Source organism: Martes martes, assembly GCF_963455335.1.
Source record: "Martes martes genome assembly, chromosome: 4".
NCBI lineage: Eukaryota > Metazoa > Chordata > Mammalia > Carnivora > Mustelidae > Martes > Martes martes.
Window position 1 is genome coordinate 175,510,744 of NC_137891.1, and position 19,891 is coordinate 175,530,634.

General features: G+C 58.1%; 1 protein-coding gene across 1 annotated transcript; it reads left to right on the forward strand.

Moving 5' to 3' along the window:
- Positions 1 to 1,638: 1,638 nt before the first annotated feature.
- WNT4 (Wnt family member 4) lies at positions 1,639 to 15,087 on the forward strand (the record flags this gene model as incomplete). Its single annotated transcript, XM_080801730.1, has 5 exons — positions 1,639 to 1,700; positions 4,564 to 4,799; positions 13,499 to 13,630; positions 13,727 to 13,869; positions 14,527 to 15,087. The coding sequence occupies 5 exons, from the start codon at positions 1,639 to 1,641 to the stop codon at positions 14,992 to 14,994; spliced, it is 1,041 nt and encodes a 346-aa protein (XP_080657856.1). The 3' UTR covers positions 14,995 to 15,087.
- Positions 15,088 to 19,891: the final 4,804 nt, after the last annotated feature.

Genomic DNA, 19,891 nt, shown 5'->3' on the forward strand with positions numbered 1-19,891 from the left:
GAGGAGATGGGGGCACGAGCTGGCTGGCAGCGGCAGCCGGGGCGACCCGGGCTGCTGGGGTAACCTGATCGATGGCAGGGCTGCGGCGAGAGTCCTGGGCGGCTGGGGCAGCAGGTGGCAGATTGCTAAGCCTGGACTCAGCAGTGGCAGGAAGAAGCCTAAATTGGGGCAAGGCAACCAGAACGAGAGAAGAGGCAGAGATAGTCGAGGCCCTCCACAGGCCTGGCTCTCCAGCTCCCCAGAAATGGCTTGTACAGCCAACATCCGAGCCCGGCCCAGCTCCAGGGTCATTGAGGGGCACACGTGTCTCTGGGGAAAAGGCTGAGCCACCTTAGGGTGCAGGGAAGGGATTCCTGAGGCCCCCAGGACCAGTTGGGCCTGACCCCTGACTGTCTCCAAGCCCACTGCAGGGCAGTAGGCAAAGGCAGCTCCCAACGTACTCCCTCACCCCTGCCCTTCCCTACCCTGAGTACTCTGCCAGTGACAGAGGGGGACAGAGCCGTCCGTCACACCGCAGGCATTGACTGAACCCCTTCTGTGTGCCTCGCCTGTGCCAGGCAATGAGGAGGCCACAGGCTGGACTGACACTGAAGGTAGTGTCAGCCCCCCAGCCGTCAGACAGGGCAGACCCACAACCGGGATACAGGGGAGACAGAGCTCTGTGTCACTCACTGGCTGTGTGACTTTGGGTGAGACCCTCCACCTCTCTGGGTCTCAGTTCGCTCCTCTGTAACATGAGGCTAGGAACCCGAACCAGATACCCGAACAGGCCAGCAGCGCAGGCAAGGGCCTGGGGTCCCAGGTCTGTCCACCCCATTCCCAGCTGCATGTCCGGTCGCACCAGCCAGCCCTTCCCCGGCGAGACCAGGGATCTGAGAGAATCGGGTGGGGTGGAGCTGTGCCTCCTGTGGCATGGAAGGGGACAGCTGTTGAGCCAGATGAAGGCAGGGGCCGGGGGGTGGCTCGGGTGCCGGCCGTGGGGGCAGGCACGCTCCTCAGCGGAAGAGGGTTCTCGGCTTCTTCCTGGAAGCTGTCTTGGTGACTCACGGCCGTGGCAGCCCACAGCTCCCCTATAGCCCTGTTACTGTGATTTCAGGCCGCCTCCCCTCGAGGAGTCCGGACCTAGGAGAGAGCGGTGGGCAGCTCCTGGGGTGGACTTCATTTCTCACTCAACAGTAGGGGCTCCGTCTACCAGCCTGGCCGGGGGCCCCCCAAGGCCTTTGAGGCTTGGACAGCCCCCTTCCCGGTCTGTAGAAGGAGGACTGCCCCTCAGACAGTGGGAAAGGCCACACAGACCCACCAGGTTATGGTCCCCACGAGAACAGGCTCCGAGTAGGCAGGGACTTGCCCAAGGTCACACTGTGGGCTGGTGGCTCAGCCAGGCCTCCCCAGCCTGCTTCCCCTGCCCTTGAACACCTCCCTTCACCAGGAGCCAGGAGCCCGTATAGCCTGACCTGGCCCCTTGGCAGGACACAGAGGGAACAGGGGCTGAGATGGGTACAGGCCAGCTCTGTGCCCCCATGTCACTCAGGGAATAGGGGCCTCCACCCTTATCCAAGAGGTGAGGCCTGGCTCTGAGCAGGAAAGGATCCAACTTGAGGCCCAACTCCTTGTCCCCTCACTCACAGCCTCCCAAGTATGGACCTGGCCCCTGGCCAGTCGCTGGGCTCTTGGCGCCCCCTGCAGGCCAAGAGCACCAGGTGGGACTAGCTCCACAGGGGGGACCCCCTTTCCTCAGCTGGCCCAGGCAAAAGGAGCACCCGTACAGGGCTGAAGAGCCAAGTTTGCCCCCTTCCTGTCCAGATGCAGTCTCCCTGTGCCCGTCAACCATCTTCCCACCTTTGTCTCCCCTCTGGGAGGCTCAGGCTCCTGCCCCGACCCTACCAGTCTCTGTGCCTCCCCTGGGGGGGACCTGGTAGAGAAGACGGGGAGGTCCCCCAGGAGGCAAGGAACTTGGGGAGAGGAAGGGAAGGTTGGACTGCCTCAGCCCAAGACCACCCACCTCCTACTCACCTGTGCTGCCAGGGAAGGGGGGCTCCTCCTGGTCACACCTGCCATCTGTCCGGCTCAGAGCCAGCTGCCTCAACCACTTGGAACTGCCTTCTCTCACAGCAGCCCTCTGGGAGAGGATCCATGCTTGCCACTTCTAGATAAAGAAAGCTAGACTCAGGCCCCACAACTGGGGTGTTGGGGGTAGGGAGCTGATGCCACCGGGAGGAGGAACAGGGGTCCCAGAATCACCTCTCTCTCGGGGGTAGAAGGAGGCATCACGGGTGGTTAGCCAAGAGCTTTCCCTAAGTGCCGTCCAGGACCAGCCTGGCTTCCCAGCTGCTCCTGGGGACATGCGAAAAGCCCAGGTGCCCACCCAGCCCCACCTGGAGGGAGACCCAGGCCCCTGCGTTTTCAGCAAACCCCACACATTGGCCCTGCCAGATCTGGGTGCCATTCCTCTGGTCCAGCCCACGTGCCTGACAAACAGAATCCACCCACCGCTCAAACACCCCCCAGCGAGGAGGGAAGCCCGGCTACCAGCAGGCAGACCACGGGCTGCACCTTGACCAGCACCCTGAGGTTGAGCAAACCCAGCTCCCCGCAGCTTCTGCCCATAGAGCTCAGGTCTAGTCCTCGAGCCGCTTAAAACAACACTGGGTCTAGCACAGGCTTTGAAACCAGGCAAAACCAGGTTCAAGTCCTGGCTCCATCTCTTACTAGCTGAATGACCTTGGGCACAAGGCAAGCTACTGAATCTGTCTGTTCCTCAGTTTCCTCCTCTGTAAAATGGGAGTCCATTGGCTTGCTGAGGGGATAAATGCAATAATGTAAGTAAAGTGCTTAGCCCGGTCCAAAGTTCCATCAAAGTGAGCTATGCTTAGGACCATCGTCATTAAAATGCCCCATATTTTAGTGGGGCTTTCTGTGAACTTCTCTCCTTGTTCTCCATTCATTCACTTCATTCAGCGAACAAATGGCCAGGTCCTGCCCCCCTGCCTCAGACCCCTGGTCAGACCGTCTTTCACACACAGGACCCCTTTTGCTCTGATAACAGTTCCGTGACCTAGCCAGAACCAGTGGTAACCTCCCCACATTACAGATGAGAAAACTAAGTCCTGGAGAGTGGTGGCCTTCCCCTTTGGACAAGAAATTCGTGCAGCTTACCTTATAGGAGCAACAGCATCTCTACCCCCTGCTCCAGAAAGCTCCCCCCTGTCCCAGACCAGGGTTGTTAGCCAAGTTATGGGGGAGGGGGTGGTGAGGAGGAGGAGGGGAGAGGCTGGTTCGCTATAGAGTCAGGGACAGCTGGATACTTGCTCTCTTTGGCCAAGGATGCTAGTGGAGGCGGGGACAGGCTGAGGGCCTGTGGTTAGAACCCAGTTGTGGAGTTGTCGGACCTGGCCTTCAATCTAGATCTGCCCTCGCAAGTCAGGTGACCCTGGGCCGGTCCCTTCACCTATCTGAGACATAGCTGGCACTTAGTAGGTGTTCAGCTAATGCATATCTCTTTCCCTTGAGGGGGACCACCCCTTCCTGACACGGCCTTTCCCCAGCTCTGGTCCCCTCCTGCTGAGCATTCTTGTGTCTTGCTTCCCGCTCCCTTGCGTCCTGGCCCAGGCCACACAGGGTCTGTCCTCACACTTGGCAGAGCCTGGCCCTCAACCCACCAGGGAGGACAGGCAGGAAGAAAGCCCACGAGGCTTGAAGGGGTTCAGCCCTGGCACTTGCTGTCTGTGTCACCTTGGCCCTGTCACCCTCTTAGCCTTCATGCTGGAATCTGTAAAATGGGCATGATAATTACCACCTCATCGACTGGGGGCGAGGATGCAGCAGGAAGCAGTGACTGCCGCTGTGAGTGGCACATCGTGGGTGTTCAATGAACAGTCGTGCTCTCTCCTGCCCTCCCCTGAAACAGACGCTTTAGAGCCCCCTGCTCCCCGTAGAACTGGTCCCAGAGCCCTCTGACGTGCATTACCTAGCTTGTGGTCCTCGTCATAACCCTGTGAGGTGGAACCAGCATTGGTGCCCCATCTCCAGGCTGTTAAAAACTCAAGGGGATGAGGGAAGAGCACAGCACACTGTTTTTTAAGCCCTCCTCCCCCACCACCGTCCCTGTGCTAGTACCCTGCTGCAGCCCCAATGCTGGCCTCTATCTGGTACCTGAGGATGCGGCCGGCTGTGGCTTGGGGTGGGCTTAGGTCCCTAGGGTCCTTGCCTGGGGGCGGGGAAAGAGAGACACACCAGGGGAGTGGTCACAGCCTCGCAGCCAGAGGGACATAACAGGGTCAGAGCCCCAGGGTCACACTGGGGTGGAGGTTCTGTCGGGGTCACTCCCGGTGCCTAGCCTGCTTTGGTGGAGGCAGAGGCTATCTTATGCAAGAAGCATTCCCCCTCTGGCCCCAAGAGCCAGGCTGGGGAGCCTGTCACCGGATCCAGAAAGAAGTCACCGCCAGGACCGGTCAGTGGGATAAGTCGGTTCTTGGAGACCTGGGCTGGGCACAGCCCGGTCCCGGCAGTGGAAAAAGGAGAAGGCGGGCCGCACAGCACTCCACCCCACCGCCTTCTCCCCAGGTACCTGGCCAAGCTGTCCTCGGTGGGGAGCATCTCGGAGGAGGAGACATGCGAGAAGCTCAAGGGCCTGATCCAGAGGCAGGTGCAGATGTGCAAGCGGAACCTGGAGGTGATGGACTCGGTGCGCCGCGGCGCTCAGCTGGCCATCGAGGAGTGCCAGTACCAGTTCCGGAACCGGCGCTGGAACTGCTCCACGCTCGACTCCCTGCCCGTCTTCGGCAAGGTGGTGACGCAAGGTGAGGGAGGGGCTCGCGGGAGGGGCGGGGGTGGGCAGCTCCCTGGCAGGGGGGACAGGTGCTCGGGAGCCAGCTGTCATTGAGCAAGCTGAACCAGTGCGTGGCTGGAGCCAGGGCATAGGGTGCAGGTGGGGCCTGGGGTGGGAAGGCCAGCGCGGGGGGTGCTGCTCCTTGTGGGTGCAGGTCTCTCGTCTATAGCGCTTCAGTCCCCAAGCTGCCATCCCCGTTCTACCGAGGAAGAAACCGAGGCTCAGGCAGGGAGAAGGATGGATTGAAGGATGGGTGAACCTGGGCCTCCAGACCCCCCAACCCCAGGCTGCTTTGACGTTGACCCTTGGCCTCCTGGGTGGAGGCCATGTGGACAGCCTTACCATGCCCAGCTCTGAGACCAAGCAAGAGCCACACCCCACTTCTGTCCTCCTGGAAGCAGTCAAGCCCAGGAGGGGCAGGAGCTTCCACACCCATAGCACAAACTAGGGATCGGACCCCGTTTTAAGTAAATGCTAAGTCCTCTGGCCTTGGAGATAGGCTTCCACGTTGCAAATGAAGAAACTGAGGCACATGGAGATTCAGTAAGTTGCCCAAGGTCACAGAACTAGCAAGTGGCAGAGTCAGGGCTGGGGCCCATGCAGGCCAGTTCCAGGGTCCTGCTGTCACCCATAATGAGAAGATGCCGTGATGAGGGGGCAGACACGCGAGCCTCGGGAACACAAGGGTAGACTTCTCCCCTGGCCAGGGCTGGGTGCTCGGAGAGAGCTTTGCTGAGAAGTTAGGCCCTCCCCTGAGATGAGAAATACGAGAAGGCATTAAGCCAGAGGAAGGTGGGCAGGGCAGAGGGAACGTTCTGTGCAACTGGAAGGCTCCTTGAGAGGTCACTGGGTCAATCCGCTGCCCTCGAGGAAGGGCTGTAACCAGCTGCCTCTTTTTCTACTTCCTGAGCATGAAACTGACACTCCGGAGCTACTAACCATCCACAGGGCCTTTTGACTCACCAGGCAGCAGGAGGGCATTGCCTGGGCCAACCTTTGTCTTGGCACCTGTGGCCCTGGACAGCCAGGGCTGCTGGGCTCGTGGCAAACCGTTTGGATGTTGTTGGAAACCAACTGTGATCGAAATTTGGAAGCAATTCTCCAGGGAGCTGGCACAAGCCAAAAAGTCACCATCATGCTTGGCATTACTGAATATTGCTACTCCGGGGAAGCAGCGAGACCCGGCAAATAGCCTGGTAATGGAGGATCTCCCCGGGTCGATGGTGTCACTGCCAGACCTGGGGGCCACTGTTTGATGAGATCCAAATAATAGGCTTAAACCGCAGACTCTAAGCACGGGAAAGCCCGTGTTTGGAGTTTTAGGGGCATGCGTGGTTCTCTGTGCCAGGCTGTCACAGCCCCCGTGCCTTTGCACGTGCTGTTGCCTCCACCCTAAATATTCACCCCTCTTTCTCTGCCAGCTCAGCGCTTCCCTCCCCCAAGCTTCTCCCCAGCTCCTACAACTGGGCAGTTGCTTTTTCCTCTGGGCTCTGAAGCTCTTTGCTCATGCTGGGGTTGTTTGTCTTTTTTTTTCCGGGTTTTTTTGTAATTTCTTGTTTTGATATAATTTCAAACTTACAGGAAATTTACCAAAAAAATTCTTTCACCTGTAGGTGATAGATTTCTTTTTGTATTGAGATATAATTGATATACAACATTATATTCTTTTGAAGCACACAGCATCATGACTCCACATTTGTGTATATTACAAAATGATCACCACACATAATGACACATCTTTTATCTTATGATGGGTATTTTTAAGATCTACTCTTTGCAAACTTCACATGTGCAACATGGGATTATCAGCCATAGTTACAACGCTGTACATGACGTCCTCGTGACCTACTTATTTTGTGGCTGAAGTTTGTACCTTTTGACCCCCCCTCAGCCATCTCACCCACCTCCTCACCCCCACCGTTGGCCATCCCCAGTCTGTTCTCTCTGTATGTATGTTGGTTTTTCCTATGATGAATTCTCATAATACTCTTTACCTTGATTGACCAACTGTCTACATTTTAACCCATCTGCCTTATCAATTTCTCCCTCCCTCCCCCTAATACACACACACGCACACGCACACATGCCTAAACCATTTGTGCTCACATAGCTTTCATTACACCTTTTACTTTTATTTTTATTTTGAGAGAGAGACGGAGCGAGTGTGCAGGTGCACAGGGTGGCGGGAGGGGCAGAGGGAAAGAGAGAATCTCAAGCAGACTTCACACCTAGTGCAGAGCCCAACGTGGGGCTTGATCTCACGACCTGAGCTGTAATCTAGAGTCGGACGCTTAACTGACTTAAGTCACCCAGGCGCTCCTCATTACATCTTTTAGACTAAACTGTAATGCCTATCCCTTCCCCTCCCCTATCCCTAAAGCTGAACTCTTCCCATGGCAAGGTGTTGTCTCATTTATCTGTTTCCCAGCATATGGCAGAGCCTGGCATGGAGAAGACAGTCAATGGATGTCATTCAGGGGCAGCAAGTCAGGGCAAGGACTCAAAGGGGCAAAGAAGGGGAGGCATGGGGTCCATGCTGGCCCAAAGCAGGTGGGGAACCCCGTGGAGAAGTGCCTTCCTCACTGGTGTTTGCAGCATGAACCAAGGAAGGGCCCACCCTTGGCTCAGCAAGTTTGGGGAACACTGAGAATTAATCCTACCAGGCTTGGCTGACACCTGGTCCGGACTAAAGTCTGAGTGGCTTGGTTGAGCATCCAGCCCGTCGGGGCCAAGTCAGGCACCCACCCACCAGGCCAGGAGCACCAAGCAGACACCAGGCCTGTCTAGAGGCGGGGTCTGAGCTCTTTGCGCTCGTCTATCTCCTTTCTCTTGCATTTGGAAGTCTTAATTTGTCTCCACTGAGCAAGAGGGACTTGGCCATCAGCAGGTGCTGCTCTCGGAAGGTCCAGGGGCTCAGGAGGCAGCTGCGGGAGGGGCATGGGCAGGGTGACCTTGGGCGAGTGGTGTTATCCCGAGCCACAGCGTCCGGGCCCATCACAGAGATAAGCATGTGTGCTTACCTTATAGGGCCCATCAGGAATGTCCCATGACACCATGTGTGGCAGCACTTAGGGTACGTCCTGACCCAAGAAGAGCCCTTCTCCTTACCAGCTGCTGGCACTGGGGAAAGCACAACGGCAGCAGCCAGGCTGGGCAGGCCCTTTGCGAGGCCACCAGCTTTTGGGGTGATGGCAAGGGTGAGCTTGGGTGGTGCCCACCACATTCATGAGCTGCCTGGCTGGGGTCATAGCCTCAGACATGGAGGAGGCCCAGAGCCAGGTCATCCTCGGACAAGAAAAGAAACCCCATTTGTTGACGGCCTGCTGTGTGCTGTCGGGCATCAGATCACCCTCACGACAACTGGATGTGTGGTGGTATCCCCCACTTTACCACCAAGAAGGGAGGCTCAGCAAGCAGAGGGTGGTGACATACCCACCCAGCTCCAGGACCTGCCAACTCTTGGCTCTGAGATCTCAGACAAGGTCCATCCCCTCTCCTATCCTCAGCATCCTCCCCGTAAAGTGGGGACAATCCCAGGACCCACTTCGTGGGATTCCCATCAGCCAGAGATGGTGCCTCTGAAGGGCTGGTTGACTCCCCCGAGCCCCCCAAGGCTGACATTGCCTGAGGTCTCCCAGCCTCCAGCCCTGCACGCTACCACCCCCAGCAGCAGAGGTCACCCTGCTCCTGGCCTACTAAGGGGAGATGTATGTGAGCAAACGGTCACCAACGAGGACAGTGTGTGACTGAGGGCCGAACCGTATGCTCTCGGCTGAAAATCTAGGAGAAACTGGGGGCAGCCAGCAATGGGGTCAGGTGGCAGTTCTTGCTGAGCAGGGGTTAAGGACCGGATGTGGGATGCCCTCTGTATGTTTTAGTCACGCTTTGTCCCAGAGCCTAGCGTAGCACCTACACAGAGTAGGTAACTGATAAATACGTGTTGATTGAATAAAAAGGATTTGAGGATGGGAAGGTGAAGCCCTGTAGAGTCTGGCAAAGTTTCAAGGTCATGAGCAGGACGTACTGGGCTCCCAGAGCAGGCTGGCCTGAGCAGGACAGGGAGAGCTAGGACAGGCAGTGCAAACTCTTCTCCTCTTCCCTCCATCTGTGGGCAGTGCCGTGCCTCTGCTTGCCTCCTCCCATCCCATTCTGTGACCTTGACGAAGGCATGTCCTGGGAGAGGGGATTCGATGAGCCCTCAGACCCTCCGGCCTCTGGCTGCCATGGTTGGGAGGTGAGGGGGTGCACTGGCCAAAGCAAAGTAAGGATTCAAACCCAGGCCCGCCTTCCCACCCCTGTGTGTCTAACGTCACCTAGACTCCACTGACTGTAACATCAGACTGGATTTAAGATGTGAAGGCTTTTTGGTCTGAGGCTGTGACTTACCAAAACCTCTGCTCTCACCTTGACCCTCAGTCCTGGCACCATGATGGGCCCCATGAGGGTGGGAACAGGCCTTCCTTCCGGGTGACCTCCAGAGCCAGTCTTTTGGGGTCATCAAGTTAGTTCCAGGTAGGCTGGGGTGGCTTCCCAGAGACATTCTGTCCCTAGGAGCTCCTTGACGACAAACCCACCTCAGTATCCCTGGTGCGGAGCATCGGGCCTGGCTCCAGGCGGGCGATCAGCAAATGTCTGGCAAGGGAGCAAGCAAGGCATGTCCCTGCCCTAAGGAAGCTCTCAGCCCAAAGGCAAACATGCAGTCAACCACCTGACCCTCAGAGGGTCAGTGCCCTAGGACATCTGTGAGCAGGTGAATAAAATGGCATTAATCATGACGATAATCACAAAATAAGTCTCGAGTGCCCATTACGTGCCAGAGACTAGACTAAGCACGTTCTGTACTTCACCTCATTGGAGTCCCATGGCCACCTCTTGAGGTCAGTGCCATCAGCCTCATTCTGTGGACGAGAAAACTGAAATCACACACCTAGAAATTGGCTGAGCAAGGAGCTCGAAGGCCTACAGGCTGAGCATCCAGACCCTTTCCCGGCACTCACCCGTGTCCAAAGGCTGCTGTGTGTGCAGCCCTGTGCTGGGTGCTGGGGGGGCAAAGGAGAAGAAGGGGGGCAGCCTGGCCCCGGGAGCTTCCCATCTGGCTGCAAGACACTTAGAAGATAAGACCTGCAGCCTGATTCTGGCCCCAGGGCAGGCAGCCCAGCAAGCACGCAGGCAGCTCTGGGAGTCCAAGACAGTGGGCAGGAGGGGTGGGAGAAGTGTGGGGCCTGGCCTGCCTGGGCAGCGCTCTCTTGTCCTGTTAGAGTGGAGACAATGAGGCTCACAGAGGACAGTCTCACCACTAGTAAGAGTCTTAATGGACTCTTTCCCCTGTCCTACATGGTCTCTTAAATCCCAAGAGACTTCCTAGAGGTGGTTTCAAGGAAAGGTGAGCTTTTGCAGCTAAGAAAAACAAAGGTAACTGGAAAGGCAGGCTGGGAGCATGAAGGGGAAAGGAGGAGGACAATGTCCTTCTCAGAGACCAGTGCCTGTCTTGCCCCATCTGCTAGGACTCCCGCTGGGTCTGCTTTGGAAAAACTGAGTTTTGCTTGAATGGCCCCTTCCACCAGGATATCTGCCTGGTGCCCAGGGGATCACCATGCCCACGGCTTCCTTTCCAGTCCAACTCAGCACCCACGGCTTCTCCTCCCAACTTCCCGCTCAAATGTCCTTCCTTCCAACATCTGGGAGAGACGTCGCACATGATGTGCTCGGAAGGTTACGGGCCTGGAGTCAGACAGGCTTCAGTTCCTGTTCCCACTTAGCTGCTGACCAGCTGAGGGACCCTGGACGGGCCACGGAACCTCACTGCTTCCTTCACAGAGCAGAGCTGGAGAGAGCTGGGTGCTAAGTTGTCATGAGCCATGGACAGCACATGGAAAGGCCCTGGCACTCAGGAGGCCCTCAGAAAGGGTAGCTACTACTGGGTCCCCAGGACAACTCTGAGTTCCCAGCCCCAGGCCACCTTCGCACTTTAGGAAAATGGCCCTAAGGTGAGACCCAGAGGCCGCACGTTGGAGCCAGGGGAGTAGGAAGAAAGGAGCTGGCTGTCGGATGTGGCAAATGGCTTTATGGAAGAGGCAGGAGGTGGCAGAGGCGGCTGGCACCTTTGAGAGTTCTGCCTTACCGCCGGCTCTGATGTCCCCGGAGGACAAAGCCAGGTCTGTCTCTGCTGCAGCTGGAACAGGCGAGCCTCCGACCAGGGGGCAGCTCTCTTCCACAACGTGCGGGGCCTCCCTCTGCTACGCCTGCAGGCGTGCCGCTGGCCCCTTCTGTCTCTGCCAGGTGCCCCCTAGTGAGCGAGGCTCCAGCCTGGGCACCCAGGCAGAGGGGAGGGACCAGGAGGAGCCATAGCCCTGGAGTTGAAGAGCTGGACCCAGAGCTGGAAAAGGCTGCCAGAGCCACTGTTGTGGGCCTTTGGGGGCATGGTGGCATGGCCACATTCTCCAGGCCTTCTGGGGCCTCCTGTGCTGAGCCCAGGCCAACTGCTCAGCATCCCCCAGGTAGGAGCCCACAGAATGGACCAGGCTTGGCCTACAGCACATGAGATTCAGGGTGGACCTAAGAAAGCCCTTCTTGGCTTCACACACAGGAGGTGGGAAGAGATGCCCTGCATGTAGACAATGTCAAGGGTGAAAGTTGCCTGAGTTAGAATACCAGTCCCATGATTTACTTTTCCTGGCTGGGTACTGTTGGTCCAGTTGCTTCACCCCTCAGTGCCTCAGTTTCCTCGTCTATAAAACGAGGACTAAGTTTCTACCCCGCTGGGTTGGTGTGCAGATTATGTAAGTGACGTACAGTGCTCAGGCCGTGCCCAGCACAGAGCGAGCACTCTACAAGCCTTCGCTCTTGCCATTCATTTTCCTTCCAGAACCTCTTCCTTCAGGCCCACTCCCAAGCAGAGAAAACCCTAGTGTCCTGTTCCCGAGACCAGGGCAAGGGGGACCTGGAGTCCCAGTAGATGGCCGCTGGTCTGGGGAATGAGGCAAACTCACAGGGAGCCTTGCACACCAGGGCTACCAGCACTCAGGGGACACAGGGGAGATAAGCCCAGGGATCGGGAGGACCGGGGCTGCCTGAAAGCCCAGAGAAACAGAAGTAAGGACCACACCCAGCCAAGAGTTGGGGCCACCCTACCAGTCCCTATCTCCCTCCTGCCCTTCCCCCTTAGTCTTTGGGGCAAAGATTTGTGCTTGTTCAGGCCTGGAAATACCAGAAATACCAGAAACTAAAGTCGTCCCTCTTTGGGCAGCCACAGCACAAAACCAACCAACATGATCCTGCTACTAACCTCGATTAACTTGGAGAGGATTCCATCCCAGGCTGTCGAGGCCCCTGCGGCTCCTCCAGCCAAGCCCCCTGATGCTGGCCCAAAATGGCCAAGCCAGGGCAGAGGGAGGGCAGTGGAGGGTAGGTGGGGGGCCGTAGCCCCGGCTCAAGGGCTGAACAGGGAACAGGGCGTCCTGAGCCATTGAGGCCCGAGCTGTCCCCCATCCCAGGGCTCGGTTCTGCTGCCTGTCCACAGACACGGGCACAGAGGAGGCGATTGTTTCCATCTGACCACGGCAACTGCTCCCAGGGGCAGCCGAGAGCACAGGCCTGGGGTGTCACAGTGGTAATTGCCAACCACGGGGCCAAAACCTGCCCCCTCCACTCCTGCGGACAGACACTCCAGCAAGAGACAGGAGGACAGTCACGGGCACACAGAGGCCCTCACAGGGCCTAGAAGAGGAGCAGGGCCTGTCTGGTCACACACCCAGCCAGCCATGCGCACATGCACTACACACACACACCCCCACCACCACCCACAGCCCCAGAAAGAGGCTCCACAGCAGCTACACCCCGAGACACAGTTCCTAGGAGGATAAAAACACCCATTCAGGCCGGGGAGGAGGGCAGGCACCAAAATAGAACCGCTAAGAAGTCACAGCGCAGAAGGGGAAGAGCAGGGACAGAGGCAGACAGACCCACGTTTGGGTCCTGGTGTTATCACTTCTTTGCTGGGTGACTGGAACCAAATCACGTCCCCTCCCCAAACTGGCACTTCACCATCTGTGAAATGGACATAAATAAGGCTCCCGGCAGCAGAGGACACCCTCTCCTCAGCACTGGTCATGGTAAACAGTGGGGGCTGCTGCCATGACAACGGACCCTCAGGAAGGTGTCAGGAAGCAACACGGCCTCAGCAGAAAGGGCTGGGCCAGGGCGAGAGTGCAAGGGCTCCCCTCAGAGCACCGGGGGCCAGCTGGGGGGTCGGCAGGAAACGAGCAGAGGTTTCAGAGGAAGCCAGAGCTGGGCTGGCAGCCGGGCTCTGCTCTCCAGCCTCGGTAAGTCAGCTCCCCTCCCGAGCCTGTCCTGTCTCCCGTGTGGTGACGCTAACAGCACTCGTCTCCCAGAGAGCTTGTGAGAAGAGTGTCCCCTGGTAGGTAAGAGCACTGAAGCTGGACTGCACTGTGTGAGCCCAGAGGAGGGGACTCATCCGAAAGGGAGATAACGTGGCACCGTGGGGGCAGAGGCAGCGCTGGAGGGCACCAAGCAACCCGATGGTTGGTCTGGGCGGGACCAGGGCGGCGGCTGGGGGCACCTCCTGGGCTCCCATGGACCACTCCCCTCGACCAAGGAGGGTGCGGGGCAGAGCACTGAGACCCAGCCCTGCCCTCCCTCTGCCTCCCACAGGGACTCGGGAGGCGGCCTTCGTGTACGCCATCTCTTCGGCAGGTGTGGCCTTTGCAGTGACACGGGCGTGCAGCAGTGGGGAGCTGGAGAAGTGTGGCTGTGACCGGACGGTGCACGGGGTCAGCCCGCAGGGTGAGTGCGGGAGGGGGGAAGGGGGCGAGTGGCGGGCAGGGACCTAGGCCCTGCCTGCCACTCACCGCGGCCACGGTGCGCCCCCCACCCCCGCAGGCTTCCAGTGGTCAGGATGCTCGGACAACATCGCCTATGGCGTGGCCTTCTCCCAGTCCTTCGTGGATGTGCGGGAGAGAAGTAAGGGGGCATCATCCAGCCGCGCCCTCATGAACCTCCACAACAACGAGGCTGGCAGGAAGGTAGTGCGGCACATCCCCTGCCACCATCACCACCAGGGCAAGGGCAGCTTCAGCAGGACCCCCCGCACACTCCCCCCCATGCGCCACACGGGAACACCTGCTCAGGCTCCCACCAGCACCAGCACCCCCGTGGGCCAGCGGGTTAGGGGCGGCGGGTGGGGAAGCGGCCAGGTGGGCAGGGATCACAGAGCAGTATATGCCCCCCGACACGCCCACCCACGAGTCTGTGTCCACACACACACCCTTCCGAAGCAGCAGAGCTAGGATGTGAACGTGGTGTCAACACAGACCACGTGCCTCCTCCACACCTCCTCCCCACAGCTCCTGGGCAGCTTCCGCGCAGCCGTGCTCTCCCCCACCCTGCCACTGATCACTCACTGTCCCACGTAACAATACCCTCTGAAATGCTTCTCCTCCATTTGCGCCAAGTGCCCCAAGGGCAGGGACAGCGTCTTCAACTGTCCCCAACCCAGCTTACTGGTCCACCCCGGTGTACAGCAGGTTCTTAACACAGAGAATGCAGGACAGTCGACCTTTCTCCAACTCTGTGGCACTTCCCCCAATCCCCGGCCCCGCCAGCAGCACCCCCACCGCCGTGGCCCCTCCCCAACCCCTTCGGTCTCCTGATGGGCCCTCTCCCCTCCCCACCCCCTGCAGGCTATCCTGACACACATGCGGGTGGAGTGCAAGTGCCACGGGGTGTCGGGCTCCTGTGAGGTAAAGACGTGCTGGCGAGCCGTGCCGCCCTTCCGCCAGGTGGGCCATGCACTGAAGGAGAAGTTCGACGGCGCCACCGAGGTGGAGCCGCGCCGCGTGGGCTCCTCCAGGGCACTGGTGCCGCGCAACGCGCAGTTCAAGCCGCACACGGACGAGGACCTGGTGTATTTAGAGCCCAGCCCGGACTTCTGCGAGCAGGACATGCGCAGCGGCGTGCTGGGCACGCGGGGCCGCACGTGCAACAAGACGTCCAAGGCCATCGACGGCTGCGAGCTGCTGTGCTGCGGCCGCGGCTTCCACACGGCGCAGGTGGAGCTGGCCGAGCGCTGCAGCTGCAAGTTCCACTGGTGCTGCTTCGTCAAGTGCCGCCAGTGCCAGCGGCTGGTGGAGCTGCACACGTGCCGGTGACCGCGGCACCGGCGCCCGCCTCACGGCCTGGGGAAGGCCAGTAATTTAAACAGTCCCCCCGCACCTACCCCAAAAGATACTGGTTGTATTTTTTGTTTTGGTTTGGTTTTTGGGTCCTCATGTTATTTATTACTGAAAGCAGGCAGACGGCCCCGAAGGCACCAGCCAGGGCCTCTCTGAAGCCTGGGCCTCTGTGGCTGCTACTGACCAAAGGGACCTTTGCTCATGCCTCTGGCTGTTCACATGTGGCCGCTGCTGACCACTCGGGTGCTATCCGTATCTGTTTTCCTACTTGCAGACTTCAGCTGGGTGACAAGGAGTGTCTGCCACATGCCGACTTACCCTGCCATCTCGGGAAGGAGGTGGCCCTAAGGCAGGGGGAAACCAGTGCCATCTTGATGGAAGCTGTACCCCTATAAACACACCCGGCCCCTGGCATCTTCGGCCTGGTAGCCCTCTCTCTCGAGTCCCCCGGAAAAGGGAATGGGCAGGTGCCAGCTCAAGGGCCAACGGTTCGCTCCGGCCCTCCATGAGCAGCTGGAGGTCAGTCTCTGTGTGAATTTCCAGGCAGGAAGAGCAGGTGAGACAAGGGCCAGAGAAGGCTCCAGTCCTGCCCGGGAGCCCAGCCCACCCAGCCTCCCCATCAAAGAGGGGAAGCTACCCCTCCCTGGTCCTTCCCAGGCACCAGCTGTCATCCTGGATCAGAGATCTCAGCCGGGCCTCTGCAAAGACACCTCTATGTGTGTCTCCTCACGGTGCCGCTCCTCTGTGAGAGGAAGAATGGAGATCACACACGCAGAGGAACCAGCCAGTTAAAAAGCCCTTTCCCACCCATTACATCCCTCACTGAACCACATTTCCTAAGCAAATACTATGTTCTAGGCCCTATCCTGGGCCAGCTCATAGGGTGATCACAACAGTCCTGGGAGATGCAAAGACAAACATGCTTGTGCCCATCTCACAGCACTGGGGACAACACTCAGCCAGGTCCCAGAGCGAGCCGGCTGCAGAGGCACAGCCAGAAGAGCCCTGCAGCCAAGGAACTGCAGGTCTCCTTGGGTCTGAGCCTTGGGGAGGGGGCACCAGCTGGAGAAGAGGGGCCAGGAGGCAGCAGGAGCCACAGACTACAGGCTGAACCTAGCGGCCCCTTGGTTCCAAGCAGCACAACAGGCTCTGAGGGAAGCGGTGGACAGCTAGAGGGCTGACGAAGTGAGGTGTCAGCTGCTGAGGCACCCCTGCCCCCGGGTACCCTGGGCACTGAAGAAGAGTCCCTGAGAGAAAGCACCAGCAGCCCAGGCCTGGCCCCAGCCAAACGAGCAGGAGCACGGCCCAAACTTCTGTGTGCAGGACATGCACAAAGCAATACTTGGCCTGACCTCACTGCTGCTTCTCAGGAGGGCTCCCAACTCCCAGCGGAGCTTGCTGGAGGCCCAGTCTCTAAGCTGCCCCCTTAATGGGGCTCCAGGCTCCTGGTTTGAGGTCTTGGGCTCTGGGATCCCCACTAGAGATTCTCAGGCCCCAAGTCTTGGCTCCGGGGTTCCATGTCTGAATTCAAAGTCCCGGACTGAGAATACGGGCTCTGGTAGAAACTCTCCTCCAGGCCTTGTGGTTTGTGCCTCCTGGTGTTGGCTCCCTCACTAAAAGAGGGTCAACACCCTTGGCCCCCAGCCAAGCTCTCTGCTCAGTGTCCATCCAAGAAGAAGGCCAAAACCAAGTGAGATGCTGCAGCCACACTGGAATGAGGGGTAATCTTGGGGCGGGCAGGCTCTGATGTGGATGAAAGCTGAGCCCACTAAGTGTCCCCACAGAGGCCCAGCTGGGCTCACTGCTCCTCAGGCAGTCTCTGTTCAGCTGTCTGCTCACTGCCAGGGAAAATGCTATCCCTCACTGGCAGAGGCCAGACCCAGACAAAGGAAGTGGGGGAGACCCTCCCCCTCCAGAGTCAGGGCAGAGCCACTCTCCCCCACCCCCAAACCCTGTTGCCAGAACCAGGGGACTGGCAGGCCCAGGTTGGATGCTGGTATTAAGGATACTGTCCCTAGGATTATAAGTGAGAGGGTCTGTGTCCGTTCACAGGCTTCACCTCTCCACCTGCCTAGGGGCTCCCTCAAAGCTGCCCAGCCTGGGGTTCTCAAGGGTATGACCTCTGTAAAGCAGACTAGAGTCTAGGAAGCTCTGCCCAGCCCTACTGCTACCACCGCCAGCACCTCAAAGGCCAAAGGGACCCACAACCACAGGAAAATGGAGCTTCCTTGGACACACCTAGCTCCAAACCATCCCAAATAAAGAGGAGGAACCAGCACATGCCTGATGTAGCCCACCCACTCTGGAAGCTGGCCAGAGGATCCAAGTCCTGCCTGAAACCCTCTCCACTAGCCTCCACAAGACAAAGATGATGTCCTCTGAGGCCTAGGGCTGGATAAGCCCCAGCTCTGGATGCTGCTACTCCCTCTGCTGCCCTACCCCATCTTTTAATTTTTATACTAGGCCCCTTGCCATTGTAACATCCCCACGAAATAGTCTGATGCACGATAAAATGATTATTTCTTTATCTTGCAATTGTGAAAGTGCCTTTGTTTGCAGAAAAAGGAGGAGAGAGACATGGGGAAGGACATGGGAAAAGCAGAGAACCAGTTCATAGTCTAGATATGGGGATGCTCCTGGCCCTCTTTCCTTCTGAGTAACTGGTTTGATGGCCACATGGAAAGAAGCCACCTACGTGCTGTCTGGAATCCCCTGTAACACAAGAGGCTCTACCTGCATGCACGCCATGGGGCCACGATCAGCTATTTAAGCCTTGGCCAGAGCTAAGGCCTCAGAATGCTTCTTCAGCACTGACAGAGGAGGGTCTGGTGAAGTGGGTGCCAACTGAGAAGGTAGGGAACAAATCGAAAACTTAGTTCCTGCCCAAGGACACAGGAATCCAAGGCCTGTGGCTGGAAGTCTACTCCAGAATTTGAGCCTGGTCAGGAGGAGAAGTCTGGATGGAAAACTCCATGTAACCCAAGTCAGAGCTGACAGGAAGACCCAAGGTGGCTTCGCGGGAACATGAGTCTAGTGAAGTCCTCTTCCTAACCAAGGGGGCCGTGGCCTGTCCTCCCCAGCCCCCGCCCCCCTGCAGCAAATTCACATGTCTGGGAGAAGTTCGGCAACTACATGCTTGCTTTCCAAAAGTTTAGTGGCATATAAAAGGGCTGAAGCAAGTTCTTCCAGGAGAGCAGAGGTACACACGGATTGGTGAAGAACTGGGGAAGGAGATAATGGAGGAAGGGAAGGGTCTAGGATATGGATGGAGAGAAAAGGACACCTCATCGCCAAATCAGGATCACGTCAGAGAGAAAGGAACAGTGATACAGGGAGTCCACGATGGCCAAGCAAAGGGGGTGAAGGTCTCCATATCCAACCATTTCCCACAACTGTGAAAAGGGCCCAGGCTTTACAATCAAACAGACATGGGCTGGAGTCCCAGTGCTGTCACTTCTTCACTATATGGGAAATCGAGGCATTCACTGTCCCTCTCTGGGACTCATTTTCTTCATTTGTAATATGGGCCTGCTCCCCCTGCCCCAACTTCAAGTGAGGCTAAACAATAACAGAACCAGTTTCTTGGGGATGTTAAATCAAATCTGTAAAGCTCAACAAATGGCAGCTACTATTATAAATATTATTATTCCCTTTTCAGGAATGTCAGAGGCAGTTAAGGTGGCTCTAAAACTGAGGGGGCCAGAAGAGGAGAAGGAACAGGAGGAAATCAAGAGACAGTTGAGGGCTGAAGACAGATGATCCTACTTTGGCCCCTTCCCCCAAATCAGAAACAGACAGATGTCTCAGGACAGAGATCCCCAGCCAGGAGACAAGAGAACCCAAGGGGTCAGAATACCCAGGGAGCAGCAAGCAAGACAATGGCCAGGCAGCCCGAAGCGCCAGCAGGAGAGGCCGACCCAAGTTCTCAGGATGGCTGAGAAGCAGGGCCAGGACCGGGAACAGGAGGAGGAAGGAATGTCAGAACTACAGGAAGCCTATCTAGTGGGGCCCAGGGGCTCCACCTATGAGCATGGAAGGCTTTCAGGACTCCCAGGCACTGTCAGCTCATGGAGAGCCTGTGTCCAGATCCATTCTTGACAGCTGTCTGTCTCACAACTCAGGCCTGAAGGTCCCTGGGAAAGCTGAGAGACGATGATAAAGTGGACCTCCTTCTCAGCGCCTGCTTGACAGCAGTGGCCCAAGAGCTGTCTGGGGAGACCAGGGGCGGGGTGTGAGATGGGTCTTGGGCCAAGGAAGGGCCAGAGAACACAGGTAGACAGAGGGCAGAAGGAAGTACAGGGTTCTGGGCAACTGAGAGGAGCTAAGAAAGACTGAGAAACAGAGTGAGGTAAAGCCAGAAGGTGGGAGGACAGACATAGGAACCGAAAGGGAGACACATAAGGAGAGCACAGCGCTGAAGGACCAGAGGGCATCTCGGGCAGAGGAGCCCAGCAGCTTCCTGACAAAAGGAGAAACCGCTGAGCTTCAGAAGGCATCTGACTCCAGAAAGGGGGAGGGGGTCTAAGGGATGTGGGGGAAGGGGCGAAGTATGGCCTGGCCTGGCCCAGGCAATGACTTCATAGGCATCTCCCCCCGACTCCTTCCTGAGCCGCCAGCCCTGGTGACCCCCTGCCCACATCTCAAGGGTCTAGGCCAAGCAGGCGCTGACAGGGGAGAGAAGGGGCCCTCCTGGGCTGGGCCCCCAAGCCTGGCATAGTGCCTGCTGGGGAGGAGGGGCCTAGAGGCCCAGCCCTTGTCAGCATCCCGGCCGGCACTTCGGAGGCAATTAGCAGCCCAGCTGAGCTAATCCCCCGCCTGGCGAGGCCAACACAAACAGGCCCAGGCCGGGTGCACACTCGCCTCCCTGTTTGCT